The 21525-nt window shown below is 37.7% G+C and overlaps 2 protein-coding genes across 2 annotated transcripts; both read right to left on the reverse strand.

Annotated features, from left to right (window-relative positions):
* Positions 1–419: 419 nt before the first annotated feature.
* On the reverse strand, positions 420–3687 carry LOC143848891 (protein neprosin-like). The gene is made up of 5 exons (XM_077357947.1): positions 3681–3687; positions 1690–1823; positions 1405–1611; positions 1031–1207; positions 420–861 (listed from the first exon to the last, which is right to left on the reverse strand). Exons 1-5 carry the CDS (start codon positions 3685–3687, stop codon positions 481–483), a joined length of 906 nt encoding a protein of 301 aa, XP_077214062.1. The 3' UTR covers positions 420–480.
* A 2489-nt stretch (positions 3688–6176) lies between these two features.
* Positions 6177–16645, reverse strand: LOC143848382 (Pyridoxal phosphate (PLP)-dependent transferases superfamily protein). Its single transcript, XM_077357320.1, has 2 exons — positions 16256–16645; positions 6177–7525 (listed from the first exon to the last, which is right to left on the reverse strand). Exons 1-2 carry the CDS (start codon positions 16478–16480, stop codon positions 6371–6373), a joined length of 1380 nt encoding a protein of 459 aa, XP_077213435.1. The 5' UTR covers positions 16481–16645; the 3' UTR covers positions 6177–6370.
* Positions 16646–21525: the final 4880 nt, after the last annotated feature.

Here is a 21525-nt window from a genome sequence, read left to right on the forward strand (position 1 = left end):
CCCCCACTATGACGAATCAACGGTGCAATCAGGGGTGAGCACTCAATGGTTTTGAAAATCTTGGGTCGGCGGTGTGGGATAGAGACCATGTGAGCTGCTCAAGATGTTTTAAAAGATCAATGGTTTTGATTGCACATGTATGCACCTGGCTATGTGGGACCCTAGAGGTGATCCTTGTTGGGGTTAATGTGTGGGGCCCACATGGACCCACACGTTTAAGTTCGACGCCTGACTTCTAATAGAAAGTCTCCCACTAAGGCCATGGACCCCCACACGTTTAAATTGGAAGCCCGACTTCTCGTAAAGTCTTCCACTTAGGCCATGATTTCGTTTCGTGATAAATTATTGTCGGGTGTTCTTATATATATTAAGAACACTTCCATTCAAAAAAAAATGTTAAGAACACTTGAATATAAAGTCAATAAAGATATATAGCTTTTCTATAGAAGCTTATTCAATCAGAATTTACATGGAATTAAATTATTCCGGGCATTTACCCCCCGGTCCACCAAATAAGATATAATAACCCCCAACAGGAGGAACCTCTAGAGGCCCCATCACACTGTAACAATTACGGCTCTCTACGTAGGTAATTACTTCTTCATCGTGAAGTTCTCGATACTTGCCATCTCTGTCTATAAGTTGAATGTTTCCAATGTAACTTGCCTTGGTATATCCTTCATCTGGAAAACGGCCACTCCCCATCGGAGGCCAAGCTTCAGTTCCTGCGTTGAAAACTTCTCCACCCCACTGAACAGTCTTAGCATAATCAGCAAACTCAGAATGGAAGAGATTCTTAGGCCAATATCCAATTCGTCTATTAGGTCCTAACAACAACCACCAATCTTTACTCTCCGGATCCTATAATGAACAGAACAAAAGAATGAAAAGGTCAGTTTCAAGTAGTCTCTTAATCTATATTTTCTTTTTCTTTTCTTTCTGACATTAATTTGTCAATTGAGACGATCAATCATATGAGTGTGACTGTTAAGCTAATAAAAAATTTATGGTAAAAGTTATTTGGAATCACCTTGAAAACTGTGAAATCATCATCAATTTGGGTTCCATTATACTCAGAACTTGTTTTTAATACCATGCCCAAGGGTAATGACTTGCTAACTTGTACGAACCCTGGGCAAAGAACGTCATCACAACCTGTATTATGAAAACCATTTGCCTGCAAAGAACGCATACTTTGTAACGCAAGCTGCATCGTAAATAAATTTCATTAATCAATTGATGAGGAAGTCTTTCACGAGTATAGAGGAGATAACAAGGCACAAGTTAATTAGAGTGATGCTTCGTTAGCAATGTTTTACATAAGTCACTTTAGGATTGAAGCATGCATGTGGCTAAACTAAATCAACCTTGAGGTGTCCCAGATGAAATCTCGTTTAAACTTACACGATATTGAGGGGATACAACCTTTGAAGAATATCTATTCCTGATTGTTTTAAGAGATTTAGAATTGATTAGATCCTGTTTCTGTATCCTCCGGATTGGAACTGTTCCTTGTGGGCAACCTCCGTCCTTGAGCCCAATTTCTACAGAAATACGAACAGATGTAGCTTCTTTGTTAATCATCCCTTTGGGCAACGAACCAGGGCTTATCTGCAAAGAGAAAATTTTCTATCACTATATATGTATAGAAGTATATAACCATTGAGCGATGGGGAGAGGAAAACGTACCTGAATCTTGTGATTCTTTAGAAACGGATGATCGAAAGCTGGTTGTTTGTGGATGTCAACACAGTTGCGATGAGAGAGACTGCTAATAAGAAAATCAGTATCATTCCGTTCAAAGCCATGAAGGCGTGATGAACCTTCTCAAGGAAACCCATGGAACAACAATAACCTCCACTTCGTCTGTTCGGACCCATCCTTCACAAGGCTTATTCTTATATAGGCTAAGAGGGAATATACTTGCTTTTAATAGAGATTTTTTTTTATATTTTCCTATTATAGCAGGATCCAGCTTTCGTGGCACAATGTATGTACTTAAAATCTAAAACCGTCCAACGTGGCACAATGTGTTTACTTAAAATTTAAAACCGTGTGTTTAGGAAACCAAATCGGTTTTGTCCCAAAAAGTCTATTATAATAGTAACAAAATCTCCTTTACCTATACTATTAAATCTCTCTCTCTCTCTTTATAGTTTATACATTGAACGTTTCCATATTTTAGAGATGATAGGATGATCCAAACCTTCCATTTGATGGGCTACAATGTAAATAGGTTGTGCCCCAAAATCATTTCCCCAAGACGATCTAGCCTTCTGATATATCAAGTAACTGCATGTTATGGAAAATTGGAAACCTCTATAGATCGGAAGGCTAGGATCATGATGTGGCACAGCCTATTTAGGGCCATAGGATGATCCAAATCAAATTAAATTTGCAAAGAACCCCTCTACTACGTACTTTCTGTATTTAACATCCAAAATCAAATCAAATGCATATCTCTATGTATTCCTAATATTGCATTTAATATAGACCTTGCTCTATTTAAGATCCAAAATCAAATCAAAGGCATATCTCTTTGTATTCCTAATATTGCATTTAATATAGACCTTGCTCTATTTAAGATCCAAAATCAAATCCTCCTTTTTAAGTAATTGTAATCAAGTTATTAATTCTCTTCCCCAATTTTTTGAGACCATCACACGCTTTCCTTTTTATTTTGGACTCTTTCTGGCGCAAAAAAAAATGGTATTAATTTGGGTTTTGATTTATCACTAATCCAATACCCCGCTGATTCTTGTATTAATCACTCATTTAATTTTCTAGTAGTTATTCTTGGAAACTTCTACTGAAAAAATAGTTATTTCCTTGAAATCCATCAATGCAAAACGTTTGGCACTATCCTGGTTTTGGGTGGAGATGGCTGCATACGTTGATTGGATGATCTTAACCCTTTGATCGATCAAGCATTGTTTTGGGGTGATTTTAGCCCCACAAACATTATTATTCGTGGGGCACCCTGTTCTCCCATGGGCCAGCCCATTGTAGTGTAAAACCGGTAGTCATACCTGTAAGTCATAACTCATAAATACGCTAGAGGGGCTGTCCAGGAAGACCTGGCGATCACCATCCTTGCCCTTTTTAAATTTTTGTATTTTTGTTTTGTTTTGTTTTTGTTTTTTTAACCTTTTTATTTTGAAAAGGGATTTTTGACTCAGGAGATTTCCGTCTGTCGTTTTTTTTTTTTTAATTTTTATGCTTTTGAAATTCTTTTTGTTCGGTTTTGTGTTTTTCAATTTTTTTATTTTTATTTTTGCATTATTTATGCTTTTACCCTCTTTGAAAAGGGGTTTTGGCTTAGGACAATTCCGCTATCACCTAAAACCAATGAAAACTCCTGAAAATCGATGGACAACCCACAAGAATAAAACCGATAGAAATCCGAAAACCAATAAGGAACCTAGGCCGAAACTAAAGAATGTCCTTAAAAGGTAGAAGGAAGAGTGGGCTCCGAGTAGCCTTTTCGTCTTCCTAAACGTTGAAATCAAAACCAAGACTCCGATAAAGTGAATTTTGGAAACATAAGCTTCCTCTACGGAGTACACACTAGGAAAACCAAAGGGTCATGGAAGGAACAAGACTTAAGCACTAGGCTCTATGACCCTATTGTTCACATATGTGTGGGGATCTCAAGGATAAACTAAAGTCGAGAACTGAACCTGCCATTGTGCTCTATATATCATTCAAACACATAGAGGGATGCTCTTAGCCGTCCGATCTCCTTGTGATTCTCGGATTTGACTTGGATCTTTGATTCGGACTTTCCTCGGAGCGTGTGGCACGTGTATTGTTTTCTATTGTTTTCCGTCACGTGGCACGTGGTATACTTCAGTATTTTTTTTAAAGTACTGGACAGCCTACATCATGGGATGATCCAAACCGTCCATGTGATGGGCCAAAACGTAAATAGGTACTGCCCAAAACTTCATTTCCATAGGATGATCCTAACCCTCAGATCTACAGAGGAACTGCATATTATGGAAATATCTATAGATTGGAGGGTTGGGATGATCCTATGGAAACGATTTTTGGGGCACAACCTATTTACGATGTGGCCCATCAAATGAACATTTTGGATAAGCATTTGAAGTAAGCCCTACACCATATAAAACCTTGTGTAAAAAAAAATCATTTCCAAATCTTTCAAAAAAAAAATCATAGGGAAACTCATGATTTGTCCTCTAGTTTTATGCCAATTCATGCTCCTTATATGAGAAACTGCCAGGTATTAGCAGCATTACTAGAATTTTTATCCATTTTCATTTCGAAGGTTTTGATGCATCAACAACTTCAAAATGTAAATATCTGCATCAAATATGTTCTGTTGATGTCATTCTCTTCAGGTCATTGATGTTGAAGTAATGAGGAAAGAACTAGTGACATGAGTTTTTTAGCCCACATTACAGAGAAATACGGATTTCACAACACCGGAAAATCCTCTTCTCAAATAGTGAAACCAAAGTTTAGACTAGCCCAAGAACAATAACCAAAGTAGAAGAACAATGCCCAAAAAAGATGTAATCCAATATATATGATGGAAGAACACAATACAAGACAAGAACAAAAAAAGAAGAAGAAAGCTTCAAAACCAAGCTTGCACACAAGAGAGCTTCAATGAAGCTTCAATTGAAGTCTAGGTAGTGGAGAATCTCTACAAAAGTGAAGTAATGAAAATTAGGCTTAGTCAAGGAAAGTAAAAAGAAGATAGCTTAGGTAAGTGGTAGTGGGTATGGGAAAGTGGTGTCATAAATACTTAGGGAAGTAGTGAGTTTGGAGTTCCAAGTAAAGGTTCAAATTTGAAATAGGTAGGTAGTGGGAAAAGATGGAGCAAACATGTGTGGCTCACACATGTGCAAGCTAGGCAAAAAGACCAACATGCCCATGGACACAAAAGTACATATTTGCCCTCACTACAACACTCAAAATAAAAATAAAATAAAGCTACCCAAAAAATACACTTTAAAATTTAACACACATTTCATAGTGGAAATTGAATTTTTCTCTTTTAAAGTTTAGACTCATGTTCCTGATGTTGTGTTCATGATCAAGTTGTTGCCGCTGTCCTGGCAGCGTTTCTTGGATTTAAAGTGAGAAAATCAGGTTTTAAAAATCTCTCCAGCATCCTATGATTACTAGAACCTGGAAATATGGGAGGATCTGCTACTCTCTTGCTGACGGAAAGAAGGGCAAGAAGTAAAAAACAAGTCAAAAACAACGACCGGTCCGCTTCTTCTCGTCTCTTAGCCATAGTTTGAAAACAGTGTAAAAGAGGTTTTAAGAGAGAAAATCAGGTTTTAAAAATCTCTCCTGCATTCTAAGATTTCTAAAACCAGGAAATATGAGAGGATCTGCTTCTCTCTAGCTGACGGGAAGAAGGGCAAGAAGTTCAAAACAAGTAAAAAACGACGGCTGGTCCCCTTCTTCTCTGGTCTCTTAGCCACAATTTTGAAGAAATCCCGGATTCTAAAATCTGCATATCCAAACGGGCCCTTAGTATCTAAAACATGTAAAGTTAACAAACTTTTTCTTCAGATATCTTTTATGTTTTTTAGAATTTAAATAATGGGTATTTTTCTCTGAATATCTGTGAAAGCTCTGTATAAATTATTTTGTTACAGGCCTGTTCGTTTGGGACATAGAGAATTGATTTTTTTAAATCCAAAACTGGTTATTGGGCTCAAAACTCTGGTTCTGTAGAGGGTTTTTGTGAGTCAAAACTATTTAACAGGAGTTTAATGACATTGGGTTTCTTTCTCCCTTCAAATCGACAGATAATTCAAGAGGGATACATTTTACAATAGAGATAATTAGAAGCAGAAACTTCACAAGCAGAGCTCTAAAAATGGAAGAACAGCGGCAATTTTGTTAATCAGAGGTATGAGATGAGAAGTGCTTGGGGAGCTTCAAGACACGGAAAAGAATACCCGAATAACGTAATTCCAATGCGTAGCTAAGATCAGAACAGTTTGGGTGTGAATGGGTATTGAGAAGAATAAAGTGGCCCACACATGGTGATCAAAGCCATTGATCATGTGGGCCACCACTAAAAACCAATGGCCCTCCACACACTTACCATTTCATGGAGGGCTTCCATAGGGGCTACTTTGTGCTTATTTTCATTCAATTAAAGCAATTAAAGGGAAATAGAACTAAACTCACACACAATGTTCATCAATTAAACACAAAATGTTCATCAATTTTCCTGCCTGTCCAATCCCTTTTCCCACACTAAATGCTTATAGGAAATTTTCCTTTCAACTGACCTGTTAACAAGAATTTTCCCAACACCAATTAAACTTGACATAAAGCAGGGTTAACTCTTGATCCCATCATTAATGGGTCTAAATAACTAAACTCTTCTCCTCAGCTTCTCTTTCATCCTCTCAACTGCTTTCCTCAGAGTCTCCTCATCCTTACAGAAGGTAAACCGTACCAAATTCTTTCCATCTTCCGGGTTGAGGTAGAAGACGCTAGTCGGAATTGCAACCACGCCGACCTCCCGAATCAAGTACTCACAAAACACAATATCATTTTCCAACCCAAATGGCGTGTGATCAACCACAACAAAGTATGTCCCACTTGACTTGTACACTTCAAAACCAACAGCCTTCAGACCCTCCACAAGTATCGCCTTCTTTGCCATGTAATCTCTCTTCAACTCCTCATAGTAAGAATCCGGAGCCTGAAGAGCTGTTGCGGCCGCAAATTGCATTGGGGTTGAGGTGGCAAATGTGAGGAAAGAATGCGCCTGCCTCACTCCCCATGTCAGATGCTGTGGTGCTATTGCCCACCCTATCTTCCACCCCGTTAAAGAGAAAGTCTTCCCAAGAGAGTTCATAGTCACGGTTCTCTCGTACATTCCTGGAAGCGAAGCGATGGAAATATGATCGGCTTCGAATGCCAACTTGTCATAAACTTCGTCTGAAAAAACCAACACATCGTTCTCTATGCATAGGGAAGCAAGCACATCAAGTTCTTCCCTAGTGAACATCTTTCCAGTGGGATTATGTGGAGTGTTCATGAGTATTGCACGGGTGTCCTTCGAGATAGCAGACTTGAGCTCTTCAACTGGGACTGAGAAATCTGGAGGCCGGAGGGTGATGGATTTTATTTTTGCTCCGGCCATCGATAGAGTGGCTTCGTAAGAATCATAAAAAGGTGCGAAGACAATTACCTCATCATCGGGATTTATCAAGCCCAAAACAGTGGCAGCAATTGCTTCAGTGCACCCAGAAGTAACGGTGACTTCCTTTTCTGGGTCTACCACCAGGCCCGTGTCTTTCTTAAACCTAGCAGCCACGGAAGAATTGAGGTCTGGGACGCCATACCCTCTGGCATATTGGTTCTTTCCTTCTCTTATAGCTTGAATTGCAGCTTCTTTGACGAATTCTGGGCCATCAAAGTTGGGGAAACCTTGGCCAAGGTTGATTGCTCCATGTTTGATTGCGAGTATGCTCATTTGAGTGAAGATTGTAGTCTTGAACTTCTCCAAGCGCTTAGAAACCTGTAAACAGCAGCAGCATAAGTCCCTATGTAGTTACAATTTTCTGTGTTTAAGTGGACAAAAAGTTATAATTGATTTAACTACAAAATGGTAAGCATCCACTTATAATAACAAGGCACTTAATTGCTCATACTTTCTTAACTTCATTCTTTTTATCAAATGAATCTACTCTTGCAAAATCTGGCAAAGATTGAGCAGAAAATCTATTGGTTCTTAACTACTGGAAAGAGCTTATTAGAAGTCGAATTTAGGGGAGTCTATGCTTATTGACTGGCAGCTGATAGTGGTAGCATTTATTCATACTGTTTAGGTGTCATTCTAAGGCTATTGCCATCCCAACGATAAAAATGGCTTGTAGGCAAATCTATCCTGAAAATCATACTGAGGCTATTGCCATCCCGACGATAAAAATGGCTTGTAGGCAAATCTATCCTGAAAATCATTCTAAGGCTATTGCCATCCCGACGATAAAAATGGCTTGTAGGCAAATCTACCCTGAAAATCATGTAATAGATGATTCCATTGACTTAAACAAGTCAGTAGTGATTTTACTTAATATGGAACAGGCAAAGATAGAAAAAAATTGAAGAAACTGAAAATTTTAGAAGTATAAAATAACAAGTCAACACTGCTCAAAAAGATAAAAAATAGTCTTGTAAAGACATTAATTTGTTTAAGAAACATAATTAACTATCGCCTAGATAGTTGTAAAGGCAAGGGACAACCTGGAGACGGGAAAAAAACCTTAAACACAAGTGAGGACATCGCGTCTTTCAGGCCAAAGTCAGCACAATGCAAGGACAATTGGGTGGAACAATTTGTTGAAGATCCAAGCCAGGGAGATGCAATAGTAAAGATAAAGAGTAGCATTGCCCTGTGATAGGCGTGTTAAGAATAACTTTGATCAAATGATGAGAGTAAAAGAGAAAGGGCATGAAATTCATCTGGGAGGACTAGATACTGAATTTTTATAGAACCATCTACTGATTTTCATTTGGTCGCTAGAAACATAATACAAGATGACCAAACTAGGGTTAGTCGACCACGTGCTCAAAATACCCTTATTTATAACACTCCTCCAGCTGATGTGTTCTTTGGAACATTCTTGTCTACCAAGCCCATGTGGGTGACCTGGGAAGAGAGCCCTTCATGAAGATGCAACTTGATATCGACTAGATACAAACAAGGGAAGGATTTCACCACTATTCATTGAACAGAGTGATGATCGATTCTAATGTGCTTTCTCTTGGAATGGAAAATTGGAATTTGAGACACCTTTTTTTTAAACAGATTTTAGACGAACTTAAATCGCACTCTACTTACTACAATAGAGGATATGAGAATCAGACGTCGGTATTCACCTTTATCGGAAGGGTCTGACAAGATACCGATCCCCCCCCCCCCCCCCCCCCAAATCATGGGGCTCACAAAAATACAAGTGTACTGGCGGATACAACCAAAATGAAGCTACAAGGGGGCTGCTGGCTGCATCATGTCATGCTCATGGAAATACCTTAAACTTTATGGGGCTTTTTTTGGGCAATTTTTAAGGAGTTTTGTGTGATTTAAAATTATATGACCTAGTTCAACATAGATATACTAGATTTAACCATGAAAAAACAAGATTTGGAGCATGAGTCAATAGATCAAAGTCAGATTCACAAAAATTTTAGTTTTTTTTGTTCAAGGTGAAAATATTTCTACCCTTTTTCATAGATTAGTAGCAATATATAAAAAGTGCATGATTATTAGATATGCATGTTTGCGAAAAGACTTTTTTTTTTAACTTTTTATATTTTATGGTAATACTTCATCTTTAAAAGATAGAATTATGTGTAATGTATTATTTGATTGTTTTATGAGACAACCAATGTCAGTATCAATGGTAAGTGGCAATATTTGGGTCGAAAAAGGGGTGTGTTAATAAAATCAAGACCATTGATCTTGTAGAACATCATCAGGCGACCCACACCCATCCTAAACGGACATCTCATACGTAAGATGAAAGACTACTAAAATCAATGGTTTAGCTTTTCTATGAGGAACCCTAAAATAAACACAAATACACACTTAAAAACCGTCACATAAGCAAGACGCTCATCCATATGTTGAATATCTAGTGACATGTGTTGTCGCGCACGTCAGTTAATTCAGTACATGTCACGCAAACCCAGCAGGATAGAAGATGCTGTTACTGCATGTTCACAATCAAATCTTTCACCAATCACTTAATCCAGCACACAAATTCTAACAGTCTATATATAGTCTGCCGTTTTCAGATGTTGTGGACCTTCTCGGAAAATATGGATAATCTGTTAATCAGTTTGAGACTGATGAAACTAGGTAGACATGGAAGTATTCTTTGGCATATGGCTCCAATGCTGTTATTTGAGGAATCTGGAAAGAGCGTAAATCAAGGATATCTGAAGGAAAAATGAGTTGCGTGGGATCCCTCATTTCTAATATCATAGTAACCATCATCCAATGGGCTAGCGTCAATGATTCAAACTGGTACTTTACAGTTTCAGAAACTCCTAGAAATTGGTATAATGTGGCTTATGACAGATCCGGTCATTCAAAAAAGATGGTGAGATGGATTCCTCCCCCACCCAGTGCATTGAAACTTTACTTCAATGAAAGTTCGAGAGGAAATCTAGGTTCTGCTGGAATTGGAGGGGTCTTTTAAGAATTCACTGCGACATTTTCTTCTCTTTTTTTAATGATAAAAAAATGTATTTGAAGAACAAAGATGATCGAGGTCACATAAGCATAGGATATAACATTTGCATCAAAGCAATACATCTCACGTATGGTTTACCATATCTCACCCGCCGTGTCAAGGAACATCACAGTAGCTCTAATTTGTGATTTCATAATGTTACACAACCAAAACTTGATAGTTCTCACTAAGCCACTTTACATATTTCTTATCAAATTCACTTGGTGTGTGTTCAGTTTCCAATATTTCATAATTCTCCTCAGCATTTAAATACCACAAACTTCCATTCAAAAACCCTAAAACCCAAAGATCCAATTTCCAAGAAAAGGTGCTTTTGTGCTTATGTCACCTTCTTTGAGTATACCGCTTCTCTAGTTCGGATCATCAACATTTTTTTATGACAAGTTTGGATCATCAACATTTCGATCTTGTATCTCCGTTATTTACTCCAACCATACCAATCATATTTCCTCTTTCCAACATTGTTGCATCTTCTCATAAAATTCATGAACCTAATACTGTCCCAAAACAACCGGTAAAGGTTTATACTATTATGAGAAGGAAAGCATGGGACTTGACTCAAACTGTTCCTCAATCATCATTTGTGTATGAGGACCATGAAGTTGATCCTACTTCTCTAAGTGATCTGATAGTTATTCATGAAGGTAAAAGGTTGTGTACACAATATCCTATTGCTAATCTTGTTTCTTTTTCTTCACTATCTCCTTCATACAAAAGTTTTTCCATGTCTCTTTCTTTTGTTTTTCTATCATGTAACTGCAGAAGAGGCACTTTTTCATGATAAATTGAAGAGCGATGTCGATGTGACTGTGCTTCAAAAAAATCGTAAATGGGTTCTAACCGAATTATCTACCAAAAAAATGTGTCGTTGGGCATAGATGGGTTTATACTGTTAAGTATCTACCTGAAGACACCACTAAAAAAATGGAGGCAAGGTTGATAGTTAAAGGTTAAGCAAACATTTGGCAATGATTACTGTATAATTTGAAACAATCTCCTTGTTCTTCGTTTGATAAGTTTAGGTCCATTGGTAACAAGTATGGTTTTCAACAAACTCATGAGTATTCAGTATTTGTATAGAGACTAGAAAATAATGTTGGCATTCTTTTTTCTTTTCTTTTTCTTTCTTTTTTTTTTTTGAGAGAGAGAGAGCATTCTAGTTATTTATGCGGATGACATTGTAGTTACTTGAAATGATAGGAGAAAAACTGATGCAATAAAAGATAACTGCGAGATAATTCGCAGATAAAAGATTTAGGTAAGTTAGGTTACTTTCTTGGTATTGAAGGCGCACAATCGAAAATTGGCATCAATTTATTACAAAGAAAGTATGTCATCGAAGCTGCATGATCGAAAATTGGCATCAATTTATTACAAAGAAAGTATGCCGTTGATGTATTGTTAGAGACGGGTATGTTAGGACCAAAACCTATTGAAACTCCTTTGGCTCCTAATGTAAAATTACTAAATGTTAAGGACTTATATGGGCATCCAGGTAGGTACAGTCACCTAGTTGGAAGGCTTATCTATCTGGCTATTATACGTCCTGACATTACCTCCCCTGTAAGTGTTATAAGTCAGCTCGTGCAACGTCAGATTGAAAAATAACCACTTAAGAGTGAAAATTTTACGAGATGCAAATTTAGTAAAATCACTTCCTGATGGATATTCAACACTGGGCTATAGTTTGTAGGAGGAAATCTAGTTACCTGGTGCAACAAGAAGTAGATTGTAGTTGCAGAGGAAGAATATTGAGGAATGCCACTCAAGATGTGTAAGTTAATCTGGCAAAAGACTTCTAAGGAAGATGTTTTGATGTTTGCAAGCCAATTAAGATATTCTGTAAATCATGTGTCTCATGAGAGAACATCGAAGTAGATTTTCATTTTGTTTGTGAAAAGGTCACTAGAAAATTGATATCTATTCCTTGTGTGAGTTCTAGAGAACAGCTCGCAAACATTCCACACAAGGACACCATATTTCACACGAAGGCAACACAAACCTCACAGAGGCACCAAAATTCAAACACGAACACCATGGTCCATTCCGAGGCAGTACAGCCCTCAAGAAAGAACAATAATTCATACGAAGGCTGCACACTCCACAACCCAATCCACATAAGTAGACCCATACTCCATACAAATCAGTACAATCATTTTATACATTGAATCTCCATACCCTTGTTGTAGAACTTTCTTTGATTGAAAGAGGAATACCTTCAACTGGACACACCACACACTAGGGCACCAAACATAGATAACCCCAGGGTTTTTCTATGGACAAAGAGGAGAGAAAACACTAGGGCTTGCTCAGCACAAGAGGTTCAAGGAAATAGGGAAAAATAAGTGGGGGATAAATCCAGGACACAAATCAAATCAAGGCAGTGATCTTGGCTCGCATAGACGCATATCATGTTAAAAAGAAAAGAAAGAAAAGATTGCTAGGTGGAGACCACCAAAGTTGTGCAGTCAGTGTTAGAGAAAAAAGAAGAAGCAATGGAGAAGAAAGAAAGGAGGGAAAGATGGAGTCTAGATGTTGAAGTCCAAATCCAACCTCACGACGTCCATAGAGAATATATGTGTGTGTGCGCACCTGTGTGTGTATGCCTAAGCACATGTGTGTGTATGTATATATTACTCACATGAAACAAATTAAAATAATGGCCACTAGAGCACCCATTATGCCCAATCCTGCAATAAATTAAAATAACTAGCACTAGGGTACCCATTATGATGGACCCAATCCTAACTACAAAGTAATAACTTAAAAACATACATTAATGATCTATTTAAAGACTAATAAAACTTCATATCTTTTAACCACCATAAATCAATAAACATGTGGAATGTGAAATGAAACTGAAAAGAGACAGAAAAGGTGAAACGGTTGATTCCACCTATTTCAAAAGTCTAGTTTTCCATCGATAGATGACATGTACTAGCCTAGATAAACAATATGGAACTGGATTATTCCAGACATGGAACAACCAATTGTATCACTTTAAGGCAGCAACAATGGTTGTAATCATGATTTGCTCTGTTAATATTCTAACGGGCTTAAACTTGTAGGTTATACCGATTATGTGGAAACTCTAATGATAGAAAAAGACTCCTACTTATGTGTGCTAGATGACAGACTGATTTCATGGTCATCATTCAGCAAAGAAGAACCGGGAGTGGCACTTTTAGTATGAGAATATGTGACGTTGAGCATGTGACTACCAGATCAAGTCTATATTATGCATTTTTAAGAGAAAATATACATTATGCCTTTGAGCTAAGGAATCTACTTAAAGAGCTGCAAATTTTTCTCGGACATCCAACAGAGATCTATGTTGATGATAAACTAGTAAGTGCCTCAGCAAAGAAAATGGAGTGAAATCGCCGAATTTGCTACTATGAAGATTCCAGATCACATTGTCAATGTTTGTACAAAACCAATTAAAATTAAGGCAATTTGATAGGATTTAAAGAATGTTCGGAATGATATATATATATATTACATAAAGGTTGAATTGGGGGATTTTGGAAGCAACACTCTGATTTTGAAGATATTTGAAGATAGGTCAACAAGAAGAATGCAATCCAAGGAAAAGTCAAAGGTGTGGATAACAAAGTTAAAGGATGAAATTATAACACTAGTTTCCAATAAGTTTTAGTGTGTGACTTCAAAGAAGACTGAATTTTATCATGTTTTGCTACTTGTAACCAAAGGTCAGGTATAAAATTTTGGGGTCTAACAAAACATCACATTTTTGAATGTAGAGAGAGAGAGAGAGAGAGAGAGAGAGAGAGAACAAAAACTGAATGGAGGAAGAAAAGTATAAGGAAATCAAATCGCTCTTAATATAGCAACAACTTGTCTTTCTTTCTATCTCAATTTATTAAGACATCGTAGAAGCATTTGTGTCATTATTTAGAGTTACAAGAGCTTAACATAAGCAGTTGTTGATCTCTTCTTTTCTTTTAACAATACAGTGGTCTCTGTGCTTCAACAGAAGCATAATCATTTCCATTTTTCTAACAAGTGTTATCAAATGGAAAAAGTAAAGGGGGCAAGCCATGCAAATAAAGCTCTGGTAAAGGGTTCCACTATATGCGAATTGAAAAAATACATGAGAAATGTGTGCAAGTAAAGGGTTCCACACTTCCACTATATGTGAATTGCAAAAATACATGAGAAATGTGTCCTAACATCTTTACAAAGTCTAACCCTAATTCCAATTAAGAGATGCCTGATTGGGTCCAAGGCTTGTAGTAAGATTCCTCGTTATTGATAAATCTCTATGATTTAGTCTGTTTAAATAGTGAAGAAAACCACAAGAAATCCCATCTAAAGACTGGCAAGAACCCTGTTGAGCCGTCACATGTCTAAGAAAAGAGTTTCGAGCAGAGTCAATGAGCTTTAAATACCACCTCAGGCTGTGCATTATAGTGTCTTAAGACATTTTTGTGTGTTCTAATGTATTTTGAAAATAGTGAGGGATTATGGGACATTTTCAAATTACCTTTATTATTTTAAAAATTTTAAATTTATTTCATACTATTTACAAGACACTTTCTTAAAAGGAGGATTAGAGGTCTCATTCGAAGAAGGCTTTAGAGGGAATCAAGTGTTCCAATTGATGGAAGGGTGCAGCCCTAGATCGATTGTGTGGCCATTGTATCCTGGGGGCTTTCTTTCCATGTAACCACCAACAATAGTGAAGAAATACAGGTCTTTAAGAAAGAGCCTTAACTGCCTTGCCTTGCCAAATTCCTTGATTTTGTCCTTTGATTGTGGTCTCGATTTTTGTATCCAATCCATAAACTAATTTTCACTTTATTTTGTGTTTCCAATTTCTATCATCTTTATCTCATCACTTAATTAGTCGTAATACCAATTTCCTGATCATGATGAGATTCTCAACCCTTCTCTTCCCATTCCATAAAATTCATTTTAGTGACGTCTAGAGATACCCTCGGCCATCCACTCACACATGTTAACAACTAAATTTCCACTAATAACTTAGTCACCGATAGACCAAAAAAAAAACTACATTAAGAGAATATGATAAAATCACACCAACCAAAACATACATCAAAGTTAAAATAATAATATTCCATGAAAAGCAGTATAGGATGATCTCAAAGAACCCCAAAAACAGAGAACAAAAAAAATTCAAAGAAAAAGAAAAAATACCCATCTCAAATACAAGCAGACCCATAGCAGACCCATATATGCTTGCTACAAAAATGGTCAGAAAATCGAAGTTCAAAGCCATAGAACTAATAAATGTCACCCAAGAGAACAAGAAAACTACATTAGGAGATTAGGAATAAAATCACACTAAACAAAACATACATCAAAGTTCAAATAATAATCTTTCATGAAAAGCATTACAGGATGATCACAAAGGACCCCAAAAGCAGAGAATAAAAAATAAAAGAAAAAGAAAGAAGACCAATTTCAAATACAAGGAAGACCCATATAAGCATGATATATAAAGGGTAAAAAAATCTAAGTTCAAAGCCATAAAAAGCAGTAAAATCAAGTGGAAAGAGAAACCCTCCTGCTAGGGAAGATAAACAAAGAAAAAGAAACAAGAACCATTTCAAATACAAGCAAACCCATATAAGCATGCTACAAAAAGGGTCGCAAAATCTAAGTTCTGAGCCATAGAAAGCAGTAAAATAAAGTGGGAAGAGAAACCCACCTGTAAGGGAAGATAATCAGAGAAAAAGAAACAAGACCCATTTCAAATACAAGCAGATCCATATAAGCATACTACAAAAAGGGTCAGAAAATCAAAGTTCAAAGCCATAGAAAGCAGTAAAATCAGGTGGGAAAAGAAATCCACCTGTAAGGGAATATAATCAAAGAAAAGAATGAAGACCCATTTCAAATACAATCAGACTCATATAACCCACGTAAGCATGCTACAAAAAGGGTCAGAAATCAAAGTTCTAAGCCATACAAAGCAAAAAAATCAAGTGGGAAGACAAACCCACCTGTAAGGGAAAATGGGTTTTCTGGGCTGGTTCTTCTGGAGTGGAAACAGCATCTTTTCCTGAAGAAACAGTGGAAAGAGAGGCCATGGGAGGAGGGTTAGTTGTGTTGCTCTTTCTCCTAAGAGGGATTTTGGAAAGCGTGTGTAGTAGCGTTGGCCTTAAGGTCAATGGCTTTAGCATTTGGAGATCCCTCACACCTGTAGAGGGTGATGCTGACAGATGCATGAATCACCCTTTTAAGAACTGGAATTTAGGCCAAGATGTGTTTGGTTTTTTTCTCTCCTCACACAGAAAAAGGAGGAAGAAAAGTTTGGGACGATTGGAAATTGATTCTTTTTCGCCTAAAAAAAGGAATTGGGTTCCGAGGTTGAATTGAAGTTCACAATGTACCGCTGGTTGTGATGTAAGGTGATTCATAGCGGTGCAACCCGGGTCGGGTTATATGGGGTCGAGGCCAACCTAGGATAGCATTCCCTCGACCCTATCCCGACCCAACCCAACCCAACCCAACCCGTGCCTCGGGTTGAGAATGGTCAACCCTAACCCAACCCACCTCTAAATCTCTAACCCTAACCCAATCAGTCAACCTGTTGTTTTTCCAAATCGGGTCGGGTTGAGTCAGGTTGGGTTAACATAGGGCCAACTAAAAATTTGAAAACAAGGTATTTAATAATAAAAAAATTCAAAACCAACTAAATTTTTTTGAGGAACCACATTTTAGCTAGGAGATCGACTGACCCTCAAGGTATTTGCCTTTCCAAAGTCTGGTTTCACTTAAAATCACATCAAAACTTGACTATTTTTTTACTACTAATTACTTTCAAAAAAGATCTTGTTACTTTCCAAAACTACTGATGTATGTGCAAATAAGACTCTGAGTTGGAAAACCCTAAATTCTAACCAGGATGCTAAGATGAAATTAAATTCTCATGAAAATTGAAAATTGAGAGAGAGAGAGAGAGAACACTAATCTTAATAGAGGCTTGAGGTTGCTTTCCTCATATTAATGCTCCTCGCCAACTTTTTATGAATGTCGGAATCAAGAATTGAAGTTGGCATCCGATTCCGATTCTGACATATGGTTATAGTTCATGAACAGCATAGGGGGTCAGATTTGAAACTGGGTGGAATAGATAGGGGAATTTAGGGTGCCATTTGTTTCTCACCCCTTCCATTGGACCAAGCCATGACATCCGAGTAGTTATCACTCATTAGACAATTCAGAATTAGACTACTTAGCACCAAAGTTACTCATCACCATTGGGCAGAAGAAATCAGCCTTGTCACGCAGTAACAATCTGATTGGCTAATCACAGTCGTGCATATGTAGACACTACTAGGTGTGACGAGACAATGAATTATGCATATACATAATGTCCAGAAAAATATAAACATATAGAGGAATTCTAAACTGAAGGGAGCCCTTGCAAAAAAGAGGTGAAAGGGCTCTCCTATTGGCTACACATCACCATCATGCATTAATAACGGCTGAAATGTCAAACATGATGGTGATGTGCAGCCAATGGGGGTGCCCTTTCACCTCTTTTTTGCAAGGGCTTCCTTCAGTTTAGACTTCCTCAAACATATAAATACTTGGGTGAGATTTTATATGTTTTTTCACATTTCTATGATATGGGTACTAATTAAATTGCAAGTGGAGACTAGAACTAGAAGCATGTTAGATGGCCTCAGATATTACAAAGCCTTCGGTCTATCCTAACACATATGGCTTGAACCCGACAGTCAAACATTGATTGATACATGTTCCTTGATAAGAAGGAACCTTCGTGGTCCATCAAATACTATTGGAAGGATCTTCATTCTCTTATTTTAGAGCTGTAGTAAAAACTGACACAAATTTAGAGAAGCCCTTCAGGTGGTTGATTCTATCTTGCTAACTTTGCATGTGCGGTTAAAGAAAATCACACATTCTGGCAATGAAAAAAATCTCCCTAGAATGACTAGAGGTGCCTCTAGATGTGATGCTTCGGATATCTCTAGTATTCGGTGTAAATATTTTTTATTTTTTCTTAGGCTTAAGACAACATGTCCTCCTCTTTTAATCCCTTTTACGAGTAATAAAATTTCAGGTGCCGCACCGAGCTCCTAGAAAAGTTTTGGGTTTTAAAAGAAACTATAAAAAAAAAAGACAATATAAACAACCCATTTTTAAGTCATCATGGTCACTAAAAAGAGGAATAATAGAATGAAGGCTCCCTTGCAAAAAGTGTTTGACCATGATTAGCGCAATCCGGTCAACCATCGTAAAAAAGTGGAATGCGCAATTGAAGCTGATTTTTGCAAGGGCGCCCTTCATTTATCATTCCTCCACTAAAACTACATATTGTCTAGTTTTAAAATCTAAAGTTTAAGTTACTACAAACAATAAATTTGGACCACGCCCTTTGAATCCAAATTATATAGAAACATAGGACCTCTATTGGGCTAATCATTGCCTTAAGCAACCGGACATCACTCACTTATGCGATAAGTTCAAGTAGTCTTTATAATTATGCTCTAAGTAACCATTAAATGTGCATATTTATAATTATTAGAAGATTATTGTTCATAATATTACTATTCCTTTAATTACCACCCTCCATAAATGGAAAAATTATAATGGGATATAATAAGATTACACGTGTGATATGGCTATAACGGGCTGGACGACCCTTGATCAAGCTCAGCCCAAATTAGAGTTCAGGCTTCAACTTTTGACCAAGCTTGGTTTGACTTGTTCTCATTTTAATTATGGGCGGGCTTTTAGAGGGCCGAACGAACGGGCGGTCTTCGAGCTTGCCCATCTCGATTGACAGTCCTAGTGATATACATAAGCATAATTGAAACACTCTTTGTAAAGGTATGATCATACATCGCTAACAATATCAAGGTAACATAATTTTGCAAAAATCAAAAGATGAATGATAGATGCAAGGGAGCCCTTGCATAAAGAGCCGGAAAAGGGCCCTTGATTGGTTCCACGTCATCAAGGGCCCTTGATTGGTTCCACGTCATCAAGGGCCCTTTTTCGGCCTCAAAAGGATCCATTGACCCTGTGGTCAATTGCACAAGGGTGAGCTAAGACCGGAACTTGTTTGAACCGGCCCAAATCCCACACCCCTACGCCCTCTCCCAAGCAAAAATTAGTCTGGACCAGCAAAAATTATCTCTTGGGTTCAATGGATTCGGCTCAGCCTTGTTGATTGCCGTCCCAATCCGGTCAACCATGGTAAAAGAACATTAATTTTTTTTATTTCAGCCCAAACTTCACTATGAGAGAGAGAGAGAGGATAAGGCCATTTGCTAGAGTCCCTTAACTGGGTCAGTGGAATGTCCATGACCATAATCAAAATCTTTTTCTCCTCTGCTTTCATTTGCAACTGAAGCTAGAGCATAAAGTTCCAATTCGACTTCCACACAACAGCAGTAGATTTGCTGTCCCCTGATTCTGATCCCCATGATTCATCAGAATATGCTTCCACGATAAGTGGATGGCCACCATAGTTTTGAACATACTCTTGAGTACACGAAAGGTATCTCATCAGCCTCATAAGGGCATCTCTATGCTCATGGCCAGGATTGCTAGTAAAATGACTCAGCATGCCAACTATAAAGGCTATGTCTGGCCTAGTGCAACACAAACATGAGACGACCAATCAGTTTAGAATAATCTAACTGGCTCACACTGTCTCTTCCTTAGAGATCAGCTTCTTGGTATAATCAAAATGGTGTCTCAATCGGTTTGCACTCACTGCATCCTCAAAAATGAAAGTAGTTTTTCATATAATGGGCTAGGCCAAGGGTGATTCCCTGCCTTTCAAAAAACCTACTTTCATACCAAGAATGATGTTAACAACACCCAGGTCTTTTCATGTCGAAGTCTTTACCCAAAGGTAGTTTCACATTTCTCATCACAGAAAGAGATTAGAAAGAAGAATCAACATCTACATACAAACAAATAATCATGACCGTATTCGACACAAAACGATAGTAAAGGCATTTATCCGAGTTATATGTCAGAAACTCAAAGCTCTTTACTACTTTACCAAATTTCTGATGTCACAATTTAGGTGCTTAATTAAGACCATAATAAACTTTGTATAATCACATACAAATATCTACTTACAGCCCATAGTCCTAGCCCCTTTTGGCAAATTGACTAGCTGCCAAGTTAGATTTTCTAACAGAGAGCTCATTTCATCATGAATGGCTTCTGCCCACAATATAGAGTCTCTAAATCTCATCACGTCATGATAGGATGATGGATCATTCTCCAATTGGCAGGTCACAAAGTCCTCACCAAATTTGTGGGTACTCTATCACATGGAGGAGCATATAGAGATTTAGGATGAAATTTGCAGTCAAAGCTGCCTCTCCCCAAATGCAACTAGGCATGCCAGATGACGTTAACATTGAGTTTAACATTGAAATTAACGTCATGTTCTTACACTCAGCTATGCCAATTGATTGAGGCGAGAGAGGAGCAGTAGGTTCAAGGATTACGCCCTGAGAGGCACAGAATTCCTTGAACCCTATCAATGTGTATCTTCTCCTTCTCTATCACCCTTAACTCTCACACTTGTCAAATGTAATTGACATATATAATGGTATCTTATGAGTATTAGTAAGTTAGACCATTTTCTGATAGTGCACATGTCCCAATCGGTTGTGTAACAACTTAGGAGCAATTCGCGGTGAACTGGCCTAACTAACAGTCTCATTAGCTAAACTCAAATCAACCATACCATCTATCAAATATGCACAATTAAAATAGTATGAGTTAACAATCAAAGTTACTCTACCACACATAAATGAAGTACATATACCAGCATAGTCTAAAAACATAGTCTAAAAGACTAATAGAAATTAAATTCTTTTGAAGAGCAAGAACTACTTTAACAATTTTTAAAGTTAGTATTTGTCCTGAAGAAATGACCAACTTCGCAGTACCAGCGTGAGACACCTTTACCTCTGCTCCACTAGCCACCGTAACGGTCTCTTTCGCGGCAACAACATCAACTAGTAGTTTTTGTTGGAGTTGCAAACATGACAAGTGGCTCCTTTATCTAACCACCAATCTGAAGAAGTACTGGCCTTACCGTTACCCAACATAGCAACAAAACTCTTAGACGCAGTCTTACCCACCATCATATGAGCGTCCTTTTGTGCTGTGTCAGATTTAGCCTTTTTAGGGTGTTTACACACTGCAGCAAAGTGACCCCATTTCCCACGGTTGTGGCACTTGCCCTTCTTTTTCTGAAAGATAGGCT

The sequence above is a fragment of the Tasmannia lanceolata genome, unplaced genomic scaffold, assembly GCF_043159265.1.
Source record: "Tasmannia lanceolata isolate RefF3 unplaced genomic scaffold, GAP_Taslan_0.1 ptg000016l, whole genome shotgun sequence".
Taxonomy (NCBI): Eukaryota; Viridiplantae; Streptophyta; class Magnoliopsida; order Canellales; family Winteraceae; genus Tasmannia; species Tasmannia lanceolata.

What these genes read in the sequence shown, in the direction of transcription:
- LOC143848891 (XM_077357947.1), bottom strand. An exon ending in TTGTATCCCCTCAATATCGT is followed by an intron (nt 1,208 to 1,404) that starts GTAAGTTTAAAC and finishes TTTACGATGCAG; the next exon opens with CTTGCGTTACAAAGTATGCG. An exon ending in ATGATTTCACAGTTTTCAAG is followed by an intron (nt 862 to 1,030) that starts GTGATTCCAAAT and finishes TGTTCATTATAG; the next exon opens with GATCCGGAGAGTAAAGATTG.
- LOC143848382 (XM_077357320.1), bottom strand. Translation starts at nt 16,480, where the DNA reads ATGCATCTGTCAGCATCACCCTCTACAGGTGTGAGGGATCTCCAAATG. An exon ending in AAACCCATTTTCCCTTACAG is followed by an intron (nt 7,526 to 16,255) that starts GTGGGTTTGTCT and finishes TGCTGTTTACAG; the next exon opens with GTTTCTAAGCGCTTGGAGAA.